Genomic DNA, 17,744 nt, shown 5'->3' on the forward strand with positions numbered 1-17,744 from the left:
CTATTATTATTAATTAGTTTTATTATTTATAAATCAGTAACACTGGGACCATAAGGAAAATAAACAATAATAATATTAATAATATATACAATATTAACTCTTTGAAGGATATAATCTGTCTAAAACCATGCATGTTTCTATTCAAAAAAGTATTAAATTATCAGGGTCAAAGTGAGTGTTTGAAAAATGTGATATTTAAAAACATAAATATGTCATTATTTATTTAAATATGATATTAAATATATAATTAAACCGGTAAGATTATATTTTTACATAATTATGATTAATAACATTGGGACCATAAGGACAATAGGTAAATACATAAATGTGCAATTAAATAAATAAATTAATAAACAAACATACATAAATAAATAAGTTAATAAATTAATTATTAATAATAATAATAATAACAACATGTACAATATTACTCCTTTAAAGGAAATTGTGATTAGTAAAAATGGGACCATATAGGAAAAAAATAATAATAATAATAATATGTACAATATTCCCCCTTTACAGGATGCAATCTGCCTAAACCCGTGCATGTTTCTATTCTGCCAGCACACTTGTCCTTTATTCAAATTTAAATGGTCCAAAACATCTCGGCAGCCCTTTTTTGGACATGCCACAGGACTGTGCTGGAGCGTTTCAGCGATCCCAGTGATCCAACACTGAGCAGCATAAACTAGATCTCAAGCACTTTCATAAAACTGCCATAACAAACGTGCATAGACGTGGTGATTTATTTTTATTGTTGTATTTTCTTTGGCTGTGCACATCAAGTCGGCGGAAGGCCTCGCTGTGCATTTTTAGTGTGTTATGTAATGGGACGGTTTGTACCATGAACAGGGACTGGTGCGTGTCGATCATGTGCTGGACGACGCTGATGATGGCGGCGCTGTCCTCCATCCGCGCCGAACTCTCAACGCTGAACTCCTTCTCTGAGCTCTTCTGCTTGTGCAGGAGGTTCGGCCCAAATATGGTGGCCAGGTTCAGCGACGTCATCTTATTACCAATCACCTAAAGTAGAGCAGAAGCCCAAACAATGGGTAATTCAGGCAAAAACACAAATGCAGTCATCATTTACTACTGTACGTCTAACAAACTGCACTAACTGCATGAACTTGTGGATTTGTGATCAGCACAAAAAGCAATGCATGACCTCCAAAACTTATGTGACTCTGGAGCACAAAAGCAGTCTTAAGTCGCTGGGGTATATTTGTAGCAATAGCCAACAATACATTGTATGGGTCAAAATTATAGATTTTTCTTTTATGCCAAAAATCATTAGGATATTAAGTAAAGATCATGTTCCATGAAGATATTTTGTAAATTTCCTACCATAAATATATCAAAACTTCATTTTTGATTAGTAATATGCATTGCTAAGAACTTCATTTGGACAACTTTAAAGATGATTTTCTCAATATTTAGATTCTTTTTGCACCCTCAGATTCCAGATTTTCAAATAGTTGTATCTCAGCCAAATATTGTCCGATCCTAACAAACCAGACATCAATGGAAAGCTTATTACAGCTTTCAGATGATGTATACATCTCAATTTCGAAAAATTGTACCTTATGACTGGTTTTGTGGTCCATGGTCACTTATAGTGTAAAGACTTTTATTGTGCTTTAAAGTGGTTTGTCCTTTTAGTAGTGATGTTTTATGGAAAACTTTATTTATTGAGTTCACGGAATTTCTAGGAGGACTTATGATGAAGTATGATAGACTCTTGATCCTCTGGGACTTTAATATTCATGTCTGCTGCCCAGTCGATATACTGTCAAGAGACGTCCTTAATCTCATTGAATCATTTACCCTAGTTTAGCATGTGAATGGCCCAACACACATACATGGACAAACTTTGGATCTGTTCTTATGGTTTGACTGTTTGCGACCTTGAAATCATTGATCATAATTCTGTTGTTTTTAATGTTTTTAATGTCCCAAAGGAAAACCACGTGTGTCAACATATAAAAGTCAGAAACTGAACTCTTAAACTGTTGACGATTTCTGTATTATGTATAATGATACTGCGTTGTTGAATTTGGACAATGAGAGCCCTCTTACGAGCTTGTGTGGGGACGAATTACGCTCTTCTTTTACCTCGGTGTGCACTGATATTTTAGACTTGATTGCCCCGTTGGAGACGAGATGTTTTAAACTAAATTCTGAACCTTGGCTTAATGACAGATAAGCTTCAAGTGTCATTTGAGAGATTTTGATATACAAGAGATCATCGCACTAAAAGATGTATGTATGTATGTGTATAAAAAACCACGCAAACGTCATAAGTGGACTTAAAAAAATCCAGTTCATGACCCCTTTAAGGGGCTGTTATTTGATTACCACAAATTGGTTAAAACTGTAAGGGACAAATATTTTTCTAATTTCATTGGGGAAAAAAAAACAAGGTAACCCGAGAGTTTTATTCAATACACTGAATGCAGTGATTAATCCACCTGCTTCGGTTGGGTTTGAAGTCTCTGCATCATGTGAAAAGTTCCAAAAACTTTTATTTTATAGATAAAATTGCTGGTATTAGATCTTCCATTATTGGATTATGATCAACCAGCTCTTTTGCCAACATGCTCGACTGTTTTTTCTATGACGGATTTGGCAGAGATTGTCAAACATATGAAACCCTCTACTAGTCCCTAAGATTTTATCCCAGCGTGGGAATCAGATTTTTAATGTTGTCAGCCCCAGTATTTTGAAGCTAATAAATAATTGCCTGATGACAGGTTTTGTGCCAGCTGATTTTAAACATGCCATAGTGCACCCAAGAATTAAAAAGATCAAGTTTGGACCCCAATGATCTATCCAATTTCAGACCAATCTCAAAATTGCCTTTTCTTTTTAAGGTTTTGGAGAAGGCAGTTTTTATTCAACTACAATCATTTTTTTATTTTTTTTTTAAAGTTTTTCAATCTGGTTTTAGGGCAAAACATAGCACAGAATCAGCACCTTTAAGGGTTCAGAATGATATACCATTAAATGCTGACTCTGGAGCATAGTCGATCCTAATGTTATTGGACCTGAGTACGGCCTTCAATACTGTAGATCATAATATTTTGGTTTCTCTGCTGGAAAACCATGTTGGAATTTGTGGGGTAGCCCTTAAAGTGTTTAAGTCATATCTAGCAGATAGAAGCTTTGCGGTTAAACTGGGCGAATGTATGCGAACGGCAGCTCCACTAAAGTATGGAGTCCCTCAAGGGTCTATTCTCGCCCCCCCTTGTGTTTTCACTGTATTTACTCCCTTTGGGAACTAGCTCGCTTCTGAACTGCTTAACTGACATCAAGGACTGGATGGCGTTAAACTTTTTAAAATTCAATGAAAATAAGAGATTATGTTTTTTGGTCCAGTTGGAAACCAAACCACTATAAAGTCTATTCTTGGCTCCTGGGCTGAGCATAATAAAGCAGTGGTGAAAAATCTGACTCAGAATTTAAATTTGAAAAGCAAGTTAATTCTGTGTTCAAATCTTGCTTTTTTAATTTGAGAATTTTAGCAAAGATGAAGCGCTTTCTTTCTTTCAGAGACCTAGAGATAGTTATTCATGGTTTTATTTTTTTCACATTTAGATTATTGTTAATACTCTCTACTAGGGCTGGACAATAATTCAATATCAATATGTATCGCGATATAATTTTTTTCAATAACGGTGATATGATTTTTAAACACATTTCTGATATTTCGATATACATTACCAGTTTCCCACACATTGATTTATTTGTGCCGTTTGACTTCGTTGAATAAACATGAGCACTGCACGTTTCAAAAGGGACAAATATTTTTCTAATTTCATCGGGGGAAAAGAAACAAGGTAACCCGAGAGTTTTATTCAATACACTGAATGCAGTGATTAATCCACCTGCTTCGGTTGGGTTTGAAGTCTCTGCATCATGTGAAAAGTTCCAAAAACTTTTATTTTATAGATAAAATTGCTGGTATTAGATCTTCCATTATTGGATTATGATCAACCAGCTCTTTTGCCAACATGCTCGACTGTTTTTTCTATGACGGATTTGGCAGAGATTGTCAAACATATGAAACCCTCTACTAGTCCCTAAGATTTTATCCCAGCGTGGGAATCAGATTTTTAATGTTGTCAGCCCCAGTATTTTGAAGCTAATAAATAATTGCCTGATGACAGGTTTTGTGCCAGCTGATTTTAAACATGCCATAGTGCAGCCAAGTATTAAAAAGATCAAGTTTGGACCCCAATGATCTATCCAATTTCAGACCAATCTCAAAATTGCCTTTTCTTTTTAAGGTTTTGGAGAAGGCAGTTTTTATTCAACTACAATCATTTTTTTATTTTTTTTTTAAGTTTTTCAATCTGGTTTTAGGGCAAAACATAGCACAGAATCAGCACCTTTAAGGGTTCAGAATGATATACCATTACAATAAGCCCTTCTCTAGCAGCATTTCCAGTTTTTGTTGCTGTTCAATTTTTTAGTTTTCTGCAGCGACTCGGAGCACTTTTCAACCCTTTTTTTCTGGCTGAAGCACATTTGTTTCAATCTATAAGAATAATATATCGTCCAGCCCTACTCTCTACATGGGAGTTGGCCAGAAAGCCCTGGCGTCCAAAATGCGACTGTGAGATTGCTGACAGGCACTTGAAAGTGTGATCATATTACCCCTATCCTGTCTTCGCTCAAATGCTGTATCAAACAATTCTCATGGATGGGAGGAAAAAAGGATTTCTTTTGTCATTAATTAAATTTTACTAATCAAAAATGTCTAATTAATTGAAATCATGAAACTTACACAATTTAACAACAATTCATTAAAAGTTTAGCAAAAATTACTTTTAATGGTTAATTTAAATTTTACTGATCAAAAATAATGTCTAATTAACTGAAATCTTGAAACTTGCAGAATTTAACTTTTTCTTTTTTAAGTTTAACAAAAAAATATTTTTTAGGGCCCTATGATTTTATTTTTTTTTTAATAATAATAATTAATAATAATAATAATAAATATTCTCTCTTTATTTACTTTCTTTCTTTCTTTAATAATAGGTCCCTGGGAAATGTTGTATTTTTTTTCAGAAAGTTTGTGTTGTCACTTTGGATTTTTCTGGATTTATGATTTAATACATATTTACTATCAAAAACAGTGGTAATCAAATAAAGGCATAAAACATTACCATTTTAATTAATGTCTTAAAAATGTTAAGTAAAGAGCTGCACAACAGAGGATTACTGTTAAAATTAAATTCCCCTTGCAATTTCTTTGTCATTGTAGTTTAATTTAATTAAAATTAATGAATTAATTAAAATCATTTTTTTTCTTCTTTTTTTTTCTCTGCTTTATTGTTTTGTTTTTTTTAATGCATGCAATTTTTTTCTTATGCATCGGTTGTGATTGTGTTATGATTTTAATTCCTTTTTATGTAAAGCGCTTTGAATTACCATTAGGTATGAAATTCTATATATATCTATATAAACTTGCCTTGCCTAATTACTTAAAAAAAAAAAAAAATTACTAGAAATTTCTGAGTGAAAATTGATTCACCACCAAATTTTTTTTCAGTGTAATATTTACTTTGCAACAATTTGCTAGTAAATTTCACAAATAATTACAAAGAAATGGCAAGTAACACATTGAATTAAACCTAATATTTTGAAGTAGAAAGACTGGAATAGTAAAACATACTCCAATAATCTTTGTTTTATTTATTTATCCGTTTTTACAGTGTATAAGGGCTCGTTCACACAGAAAGCGTTTTGCATTCAACTGTGCTGCTTTTTCCATTGTTTTTCAAACATGCACGAGACGGACGTATTTGACCTTTCCGTTCGCGTTTCACTTCTTTTGCATCGTCTCACACACGACACGCCAATTTAAAAATGCGGTGCTCAATTTGAAAGTAGTTCTACTGTCAACAAAATGGGTTTCTAAAAATGCACAAAAACGTGTTTTGTGTGAATGGCCCCTAACTATGTTTTTTCTTGAAGTTTAATTGAGAGACTTTGTTAAATTATCTCTGTCTGAAAACTCTTACATTCACAGGATCATGAAACTAGCCTAAATTAAATTGATACAGATAAATACAAATTACACAAATAAAACACATTCAAATTGCCACAATTTTGCTTAATTGTATAAATCATCACAAATGAACCACACAACTCACCTCGTTTCCATCAGCGTCCCGCGAATCCTCCGCGTGATTGGCTACGTTGGACAGGAAGTGAAGTAAACACTGAAGGGTGTCGCTGTTGCAGGCGGGAAGCAGACAGATGAGTAACTGTATGACCGTGTGCTGATCTACCTTATCTAGAGCTGCAGAAACACCACAGAGAAGATGAGTGGAATAAAGAAGAATAAAGTGTTGATTTATTAAAGGAATAGTTCATCCAAAAATGAAAGTGTGCTCATCCTCAGGCCATCCAAGATGTGAATGAGTTTGTTTCTTCATCAGATTCGGAGAAATGTAGCATTGCATCACTTGCTCAGCAATGGATGCTCTGCAGTGAATGGGTGCCGTCCAGTGTTCGAACTATACCGTGGACTTTAGGGGAGCTCACTTTTTTTGTTTTTTTTGGGGGGGGTTCGTGCGCTTGCGCATGCCTCAAAAGGGGGCTTACAATGACTTACAAAGATACATAACAGCTACAAGTGTATGCACTACTTGCTTTATGCAAGCACTATATAGGATAAATCACTATACAGGATTTACCCTATTATATATAAGCATATTATAAGCATCAGGCTGTCTTTGAGTTCACATGAACAATGGTTAAAGTTACTCGTCGTCAGGCTACAGAAGAATACCATAATTCCTCCGTTCAATTAGGCCTAACCACTCCAGTCCATCAGTTAATGTATTGTGAAGACAAAAAAAGAAACAAATCCATCATTAAGATGTTTCATTATTTCATCATTAGGTCCATAATCTATGATAATGGAAAACGTGGTCTGGTCTGAATCAGGAGAGAAATCTGCACAGATCAAGCAGCGTTTACAAGCCAAAACAGCTCTAAACAAATATGTGGATGGAAGCATTATTATGGATTATGGACTCATATTTTAGCTTGAAGCAACGGTTTGAAGTTAAAAACGTCTTGATTAATTTTTTGTTTCAGCTTTTGTCTTCTCCAGATGTTAACTGATGGACTGGAGTGGTGTGGATTACTTGTGGATTATTGTGATGTTTTTATCAGCTGTTTGGACTCTCATTCTGACGGCACCCATTCACTGCAGAGCATCCATTGCTGAGACACTGATGCAGTGCTACATTTCTCCAAATCTGATGAAGAAACAAACTCATCCTAATCTTGGATGGCCTGAGGGTGAATACACTTTCATTTTTGACTGAACTATTCCTTTAAGTGATTGTCTCAGCATTATGTTTCTTACACGTGCAGCTGATAAATGCGGAGTAGAGTTCTCTGGTCAGCAGAGGATCCGGCATGTCTCTAAGAAACTCTTTGAGCAGCGCCGCCACATCATGAACACTGTGCCGCTGGTCCAGAACAACCTCGGCACCCTGATCGAACGCTTCACGCAGCTGAACGTCACAACAAACACACCGTCAATGGTCTTTAGAACGTCACAACAAACACACCGTCAATGGTCTTTAGAACGTCACAACAAACACACCGTCAATGGTCTTTAGAGGGTTCACATACTTTTTCCACCAATGAAGTTGCACAAACTTTCCAGTTATTTGTGATTATTAATGCATAAGGATTTCTTTTAAAATCATTTAAATTCACTCAGATTAATTGAAAATAACCCTCTTGGAAGGTTTGTGTACACAACAGCATTATCTAGAGCAAAGTTTAGCAAACTTGGGTTTGTGAAGAAACTGCAGCGGGCTGAAAAAGGCTAACAATTAATTACATTTTTAAAAATGTACAATAAAAATAAATAAACAATTTAAAAAATGAAACCAAAACACAATACTTACTAAAAAAAAAAAAAGATGAAATAATTTATTTGTTTACCTGGATGTCACAATACAAAAATGCAAAAAAAAGTTCAAAAATAATTCTAAGCTAAATTTATTTCATTTGTTTCTATTGTGTACCGTGACCATTAATTGTCATCGGAGAACCATAAACACGCAAATGTGTTGTTAAATTATTAAAATATTCACTTAATAATTCAGGGGTACTTCAAGTAAACATTTTAGGTCAAAAGGATTAATCTGACAAAAAAAAAAAAAAAAAAGAGTTTGGGAATCCCTGGTCAAGATGATGAAATATTTTTGTATGATAAGAAAAATGTACAAAAGATACCTTTATTTATTTTATTTACCTTTACTGACATAATAACTGAAATATAATTTTTTTGTACAAGATCCATGCCAAATTGAGTTTAACCGAATTGCGTTTTTAATTTAATTTCCATTTGTTATTTTTTTTTGCCTTTATTTATTTTGGTTACCTTTACTGTCATTTAATTAAAAAAAAAATTAAATGTACAATTTTCACGCCATAAATATATTTTATTAAAAAATATATTTAGCCTATATTTAGCTTTACTGACATATTATTAAACATTTTTTTTTACAAATATTAATTTTTGTACAAGTTCCATGTGAAATTAAATTAAATTAAATAATTTTGCTTTCATGTACTCTGTTTACTGTCAGTAAAAAAAAATTGAATTTTTTTAAATGTATTTTTTTAAATAAAAAATATATAGTCTCAAAGGCATTAAAACATTTGCTTCTCACCTGTCGAACTCTTTTCTTGGAGCTTCCGACCCGGAAAATGCCCACCGTCTGCAGACCTTCACAGCAGCAAAGCAAATAACCGGCACTGTTACGTCAACGTCTGCATGGAAACTGTCTTAAAACTGTGTTTAGACTACGCTCAAACTAGTCCGGCTGTTATTGTGAACTCTGAAGACCCCATGAAAGGGAAACGGAAAAGTTTTTTTTCCTCGCTCTCTATGGAAACAGGAAGTTGGGGCGGGGCTTATCAAACCGCAAAGACGACCTCAAACTGACAGATGTGAACTCAGAGCCACAATATTGATTTGCGGGGCTCCTTCGAACACGTTTCACTGCACCTCTGGATGTACAGGAGGAGGCACTGACCATATTTCTGCAGGTGTTGGCAGCAGCTGTCCAGCACGCGCGGCACCTGTCTGTAGATGGGATTCAGGCTGAGCTTGGCGTCGCTCGTCTTCTTCTTCTTCTCGCTGTGTGACTCCACAGGCTTAGAGAGCTGAAGAGCCTCCAGCAGACGAGAGTGACTGTCGTCCAGATCAGTGATGCAGTCCACAGACACGCCGCCCTGCAGCAGTAAAACACTGCGTTCATGAACACCGAGACACTTCTGACAGCGCTTTTGGCTGAGAAGTCCCGTTTGAACCGGATTAAAACCACTGCATTGTTAATAGCATTGCTTCATTCAATATCTCCAGCAAAATCGTAGCAAACACATTTGCAATATGCAATAAATCATCATTGTCATGAACAAATCAAGCAAACATTTGCTCATGTTTTCTGTAACAGTTTCAACACAGTTTGGTTCATAATGACAATTTGATTCTCTACCGATGTTTTTTTTTTCACGGAAATTCAGATTTCTAATTATTGAATTATTGATTTTAATTTGAGGTCTAATGTTAAATTGCAGCATTTTTTTGGGTCTCAAACAGCATTAAACAAGAGTTTACACCGGTAAAGTAACTAAAAGTGTGTATAATAACTTTTTATAGCCATTCATTCTCATGTGAGAAAAGTGCTATTTTAGTATCATTGATATACTATGATAGTTTTTGTTAATATTTTAAATTACATTTTATTTTTACATTTTCTATTTTCACTTTAAGTTTTGTTAAAGTTTTAGTAATCTTGTTGTGTGTTTTTGTAATTATTAAATAATTTAGTTATTTTAGTAATTCAACTTTAAAACGAAAAAGAGAAAGTTGACGTCAACTAGCTGAAATAAAGTTTATTAAAGTTATATATTATATAATATATATATATCATTTCAGTTAACCTTTATTTTATTTCAAGAAACAAAAATGTTTTATGGTTTTAATTTTAGTTAACTATTATAACCCTGACATATAGCATTTTAAGCATTATAGTTATTAAAAATATTAGACAGTACAAACTATACAAAAAAAAATGGAAATAATAATAATAATGATCATTAATTTATTATTGTGTCAAAAACATTTTAATGATTATTATTGATTATTATCAATTCATTATTGTGACAAAAAATGTTTTAATGATAATTATTGATTTATTACTGTGTCAAAACAAGTTTGAATGATTATTATGAATGATTATTAGTTTGTGTCAAAAAACGTTTTAATGATAATTATTGATTATTTATTTCCGTGTCAAAACAAGTTTGAATGATTATTATTAACGATTATTAGTTGTGTCAAAAAAAGTTTTAATGATTATTGTTAATAATTATAAATGTATTATTGCATTAAAAAAAAACGATTTAATGATTTATTATTGTGTCAAAAAAAACTTTTAATGATTTATTATTGATTATTAATTTATTATTGTGTCAAAAATTTTTTAATGATGATTATTCATAATTAATTTATTATTTTGTCAAACAAAAACAAAAACGTTTTAATGATGATTATTAATTTATTGTGTCAAAAAACTTTTTTTTTTGTTCTGCATATCAGTTATCAGATATTTAAAAATATATTAACACTTTACAATTCCATTGGTTCCATTCGTCAACATGAATTAACAATGAAAAACACTTCTAGAGCATTTATTAATATTAGTTAATGAACATTTCAACATTTACTTGTGTATTAAATATTATTTTACGCACTTGAGCTAACATGAACTAATGATGAATAGTTGTATTAATCATATACGATAATTATATACTGTAACAAATGCATTGCTCATTGTTAGTTAATGTTAGTTATGCATTACTAAAGTTAATGAATGGGACCTTACTGTTACTGTAAGTGTTACCAAAAATAACAGTCTGCTTGAGAGGAGCGATACTCTACCCGTCTGCGTGAGCGCAGCGCCGTCTCCGGCGTGCCGGGTGTCGTGCCCTCGTTGGGCGTCTCGGAGGACGAGCTGAGGGACGAGTTACTGCTGGAAAGCTCCTTGTTGGTGGATCTGCGGCCCGTCAGCTGCAGGAGTGAAGAGACTCGGTCTGCTGGACTCCGCTGCTCCTCCTGCTCCTCCTGCTGCTGCTTGTGACGCCGGTCGTTCACAATCACCTGCGAGAGCGGCACGCCGAACGCCTGCGGATCCGACTCTGAGCAACACAGAGAGAGAAAGGACAGAGAAAGATTTACTTCTGCTTCTCTAATCCAGGAATTCTCAAACTTTCTGTCGGCCAAATGCCTTTGAAACTAAAATATTTACATGGTCAACCTGGGGTTTTTAAGTTCATATTTAAATATTTTAACACAAAAAATAAAGGCAAGATAAATAAATAATAATAAAAAAATATATTTTATTTTGGCGTGATTTCAAAATAAAATAAAATAAAATAAAATAAAATAAAATAAAATAAAATAAAATAAAATAAAATAAAATAAAATAAAATAAAATAAAATAAAATAAAATAAAATAAAATAAAATAAAATAAAATAAAATAAAATAAAATAAAATAAAATAAAATAAAATAAAATAAAATAAAATAAAATAAAATAAAATAAAATAAAATAATTTTTTTTTTTATTTTGCCTTTTTATTTTGTGTTGTTAAATTATGGAAATGCTAACTTAAAAATCCCATTTTTACTTCAAGTAAAAATAAAAATAGAATATTTTAATAAGTACGCCTGAGATTTTAAGTTAATATTTCAATAATTTAACAACACATTTGCATGTCCACTGTTCTCTGATGTCAGTTAATGGTCACATGATATGCAAAAAAAAAAAAAAATATATATATTTTGATTTATTTTAATTTTACAATTATTTATTTATATTAATTTTACATTTTTATGATGTAATTCAGGGATTCCCAATTTTTTTTTTTTGTCAATTTTGTCACTTGTTTTTCTTGAATAACTGTGAAATTTTAACTTAATATATCAACAATTAAACGGCACATTCAGATGTTCAAGCAGTAATAGTAGTATGTTTTAACTCTAATTATAAAAATGACGACAGAAATATATTACTGTTGTAAGTTACAACTGGACTGTTAAATAAAAAATGCATATTTGATCATTATTATAATGAAATACACTGTGAAAATTGCAGTACATCAGACTATACATTTATTTAATTAAATTGCAGGCTTTCATTTGATAATCGCACTAAGCTATATCGCGATTATAGAGCAGCTACATTTATTCACTTTAATTTTACATTCGACTTTATATTCGCCCCATTTGGCAACCCTGATTTAATTAATAATTAGCTTTTCAGTGTTATTTTAGTATCATTAAAATACCAATATTGTTTTTATTAATATTTCGAATCTATTATATTTATAAAATTAAGTTTTCATTTTAATTTTAGTTAGTTTTAGTCATTTTGTTGTGTGTTTTATACACACACACACTCTCACACTCACTCACACTCACACTCTCACACTCTCACACTCACTCACACTCACACTCTCACACTCACACACTCACACACTCACACACACACAAATAGTTTTTATTAATTTAATTTCAGTTTTAGTTTTAGTTACTGTAGTTCATCAAGTGAAATACAATTTTAAAAATGAGGAAAGTTTTTTTTGGTAATATTATACAATATGATATAATATATAATATTTTTTGGTAATTAGTGATAATAACATTTATTATATTTCAAGTGATTTTTTTTTTTTACGGATTTTTTTAATTTTAGCTTCAGTTTTAGTTTTAGTTAACCCTGTTTTTCATGTGATTTCTTTTTTTTTACTGCAAAATATTTAGTTCTGGTTCTTTAATCAAGGAATTTACAAACGTTTGTCAACCAAATGCCTTTGACCTAAAATATTTACATGAATTCCACCTGGGATTTTAAGTAAATATTTCAATTATTTAACAATATAAATAAATAAATAAAAAATAAAATAAAATAAAAAATAAAATAAAATAAAATAAAATAAATGCATGTATATGCTTGATGCATACAAACAAAAAAATACAAACCTGCCTTATCTAATATTGCTTAATATATAATAAAACATGGCATAAACAAACATTTTTGCATCGTGACATTCCACACTGAACATCTCACTCCTTCAAACACAGAAGTCGTTTAACGTAAACGTGAAAGGAATCCGTCGAGGTCTGATCTGCAACACAAATAATGGGAGCGAGTGCGGAGCGTCTCGGAGTGTTGTTGTTATTTCCCGTCGGAGTGCAGCGGGAGCGTCTGCATTCCAGCACACATTACTGCGCAGGGAGGACCATTCTGGGTCAAAGCTCTGTATATTATCATCATAGTGGAGCTATAGGAGTTCAAACATGTGATATTCGTTCTTCATTTAAACCTGTAAATAAATGTTTTAGGATCTAAATATGAAGATATAACGTAAAGCAGATTGTGCACTATTTCTATGTGACTAATCAAGCGTGAGTAAATGAGTGTCATTGATCATGTGACTCTTTGTTCAGACGGTCAGATGTTCCTTCACTGAGGATTTCTGGAACATGTTAGCAAATGAGAAGTGCATAACTGAACATCTGTTTATAAAATGTACTTAACATTCGATAAAAAAATAAATACTGAATACTGTGAGGAATCATTTTATGCTCTTCTATTTTAAGTCATTTTGGATTAAAGCATCTGCTAAATGCATAAATGTAAATGTGAAATGGTTTATTATTGACACTATTGTTTATTATTGCCAGTGCTTATATTCTTAAAACAGGTCGATATTGATATATTTGTCTATCACTAACAGTGTTATTTTATTATCAATGAGATACTATTATAGTTTTCAGTTATTTAATTTTTATATTTTCTGCTTGCATGTTAATTTTAGTTACATTTTTAGTAATTTTGCGGTGTGTTTTTGACACTTTTAGTTGTTTTTGTTGTTTTTAAAAATGTCTATATAGTTTTTCATTAATTTTTATTTCAGTCAAACTAAATTAAAATGTGAAATGTTGCTTTGGAAACTAGCTGAAATAAAATAATACATTTTTTAAATATGTTTTTTAACAAGTTTTTCAATGAGTTTTTAAAATCAAATTTGTTTTTTAAGACCTGCATGTTTTATTATATATATATATATATATAAACCAATTTCAATTATATATATATATTGAAATTGGTTTATATACTAATAAATCAATACATTGCTCTAGGATTTTTTTTATATATAATAATAATAATAATAATAATGTGTTTAAAGAAAGGCAATAACATGGTTAATGTCCTGATACTAGTAAAATATCTGTATTGAATGTGTTAAATAATAATTAAAAAATATTAAAAATATATATATACATCTCTTTCTTGGAGACTCTTATTTTGAAAAGTATGTGCATTACTACTTCCAGCTCATTCAAGATAAAATATGATCTAAAACATAAATAAATAAATAAAATAAAATATTCAACCATAGACAACTTATTAGAATATAAACATCACAGTAAACATTGTCATAATTTATTAACTGTAGATCATAAGCAATCTCTTTGCATAAATGTGTGGTACTCATTGATTTTGACTGTCAATGTTGCTCACATAATTAAATTATCGCATTTTGGAGTTTATTAATAAGATTAGACCATATTGTGATTCCTGTTTTTAGCCCCGATTTTAAAACCTCTTGAAAATAATTTTTTTGTTAAACCTTTTAAGATATGTAATAGTTTTAACAGCCTTAAAGCATTATTTCTTCATCTCATTAAGATACAAATTTTAAAAGCAGACACATCTACTGTAATCAAAGAAATCAGATTTGACCTTCATTTCTAGCTGTCAGCTTGCAGCTTTAACTTCTAGATGTGCGTGACGGCTTAGACAAATATCTAAAAACCAAATGCACACCTTTGTCTCTCTTTTCTTTCGATAAAGAATCCAGCTTCCTCCGGAGTGACTTTTTCCGCTTCTGGCCATCTGGAAAAGACATGACGCATTCAAAACCTCAGAAACAGAACGGAAAATAACTGCAAACACTTTAAGTCAATCAAACAAGTGACACTTCAGGAAATGTGAGAGTGAGCGTGTACCTTTGGGGATGGTGATCTGGCATCCCAAATCGAAGTCTTTCATCAGTCTGACCAGAGCGACCTCCTGCAGCCGGACTCTCTCCAGCTCCGACAGACTCTGAATGGAAACCGACTGCATGTGGAAGTTATGACCGGCTGTTTTCTTACAGGTGAAATCTCCCTATGAAAGACGCAAAATACACACACATAGAAAGAGAAACTCTTTAATAAAGCAGCAGCATCAACAAAACATTACAACATATACAAATATACACTGTTTGGAATAATTCAGATTTTTAATATTGAATACGAAATAAATAAGTCTTTTCTGCTCACTAAGGCTGCATTTAATTGATCAAAAATACTATAAAAATGTGAAATATTATTTAAATTTAAAACAGCTGTTTCATATATGAATATATAGTAAAATGCTATTTATTCCTGTGATCAAAGCTGTATTTTCAGCATCATTACTCCAGTCATCAGTGTCACATGATCCTATGCTGATTTGCTACTCTATTATTATTATTATGAGTTATTATTGGTACTCAGTTGTTAATAATGGTACTTATTATGAATGTTGAAATCAGTTTTTGATGCTTAATATTTTTGTTAAACTGTTTTAGTTCAAAAGAACAGCATTTATTTGAAACAAAAATCTTTTGCAACATTATAAATATATAGTTCAGTCATGAAACTCTAGATGGCGCTTTCTGACGGGTGTTAACGTAACTGATGATCTTCAGAGAGTTAAACGACTTGGCACAAGCTGATTGGTTCATGCTGCATATGCAGCCAATGAGCTTACTGCCTTGCATTTATATGGCTGGCTAGCATTCACTGCAGCGCGCCTTCAGAGTTCTCTGAAACCCTCCACCGTCCCCAGCTTCACCTGTATAGATCTGCTACGGGTTATTTTATAGGCTATTTGTGCAGCAGCAGTATGTCTTAAATACTCACAGCAACATATCTCCATATTTATTGGCAGTAGCAAGTTCCTGTACTTGTTTGCAGCAGCAGCAATAATCTACAACTACAGCAATAACCAACAGCAGCAGCAATTCAGCAGCAGCGTAACAGATCTCTTCCGCCAAGACCAAATACATTAACATTGTCATATCCATCACCATGCTAAAATGTTCTGAGAGTTGTCATGATTGAAATGCCTTTACTGTCACTTTTGATCTATTTAATGCATCAATGCTGGATAAAAGCATTACTTTTTTTTTTTTTTCATACTTTCCTCAAACGTTTGAATTATAATGTATCACGGTTTGCACGAAAATATGAAGCAGCACAACTGTTTTCAACATTGATAATAATCAGAAATGTTTCTCGAGCAGCAAATCAGCATATTAGAATGATTTCTGAAGATCATGTGACACTGAAGACTGAAGTAATGATGCTGAAAATTCAGCTTTGATCACAGGAATAAATTACAGTTTAACAGATATTCACATAGAGAACAGCTGTTTTAAATTATAATAATATTTCATAATTTTTACTGTATTTTTGATCAAATAAAAGCAGCCTTGGTGAGCTGAAGAGACTTCTTTCAACAACATTTAAAAAACAAATCATAATTACTCCATGTATAAGTATTTTGAGAATGGTGCATCTCATTCAGGATATTATTTCTTAAAAATTAAAACTGAAATCTCAGGCTTGTGTTTTCCACAGCAACCTCAGAGCTCAAAACAGCTTTCTCAATGGAGAACGAATGGGAGTTCAGCTCTTGTAGTCCTGCTGGCTTTATATTGTGATGCTTGGACACTCTATGTCTCTATTGTGATGCTTGGGTCTCTAGACTCCCTCAGAAAAAGCCCAGGTCTCTGTGAACATGCAGTGACAAGCACTGGAGAATTCCTGGCGTCTGCACAGACGTTCGCTGATCGTCCTGATCTCCTCGGACTTGAGAAATCAAACCCAGACTCTGGCAAACACTCGTGTTTTGTTGGTTTTCCTTTTACTCCTCTTTCCCTTGTAGGACTTTCTGGGAATGATCACTCAAGTAAATTTAGCCAGGAGTCTCAGACCGAGTTAGATCAGATGACACGTTTGAAGACAACAAATTAGTGATTTTCACAAATCATTAACAACCTGTGTTGTGTAACAAAAACCATCTGGCAGGTAATATCACGTCTGCTTATTAATATTAACCTCTTGATTATGAAAACATGCCTCGATTATTTTAACTATAGTTTGTACTATATTTTAATTTATTTAAATTTACTATATTTTACTACTTGTAATTCAATTATAGCTATAATGACTGCTTGAAATAATGAGTAATTATTTAAAAAATAATTAAATATATTGTTTAAATAATTATTATATACATAATATACTTATTATTAAATAATTATTTAAATAAATAATTAAAAATAAAACAATTTAATACTAACATTTATAATATTTATAATATATATAATAACATTACTAAACATTTATTTAATTTTTATTTTTTTCAGAACAAGTCAAACTAAATGAAAATGTTGCTTTGGAAACTAGCTGAAAATAAGTCGTTTTTTTAAAGGGGTCATATGATGCTTTTTGAAAGATCATTATTTTGTGTATTTGGTGTAACAGAATATGTTGACATGCTTTAATGTTCAAAAAACACATTATTTTTCAAATACTGTACATTA

The 17,744-nt window shown here is 31.9% G+C and overlaps 1 protein-coding gene across 3 annotated transcripts in view; it reads right to left on the minus strand.

Moving 5' to 3' along the window:
• Nucleotides 1–17,744, minus strand: part of LOC107679946 (rho GTPase-activating protein 6-like) — a 48,649-nt gene that overhangs the window by 12,803 nt on the left and 18,102 nt on the right. For all 3 annotated transcript variants that reach the window (XM_016475676.1, XM_016475677.1, XM_016475678.1), the window contains exons 2-9: nucleotides 15,118–15,277; nucleotides 14,936–15,004; nucleotides 10,982–11,238; nucleotides 9,072–9,270; nucleotides 8,706–8,761; nucleotides 7,382–7,532; nucleotides 6,156–6,304; nucleotides 841–1,020 (exon numbers count right to left, since the gene is read on the minus strand). In XM_016475676.1, the coding sequence (XP_016331162.1) occupies nucleotides 841–1,020; nucleotides 6,156–6,304; nucleotides 7,382–7,532; nucleotides 8,706–8,761; nucleotides 9,072–9,270; nucleotides 10,982–11,238; nucleotides 14,936–15,004; nucleotides 15,118–15,277 (1,221 nt within the window). The remainder of the gene's footprint in view (nucleotides 1–840; nucleotides 1,021–6,155; nucleotides 6,305–7,381; nucleotides 7,533–8,705; nucleotides 8,762–9,071; nucleotides 9,271–10,981; nucleotides 11,239–14,935; nucleotides 15,005–15,117; nucleotides 15,278–17,744) is intronic.

This window comes from Sinocyclocheilus anshuiensis, unplaced genomic scaffold (assembly GCF_001515605.1).
Source record: "Sinocyclocheilus anshuiensis isolate Anshui unplaced genomic scaffold, SAMN03320099.WGS_v1.1 scaffold244, whole genome shotgun sequence".
Lineage (NCBI taxonomy): Eukaryota > Metazoa > Chordata > Actinopteri > Cypriniformes > Cyprinidae > Sinocyclocheilus > Sinocyclocheilus anshuiensis.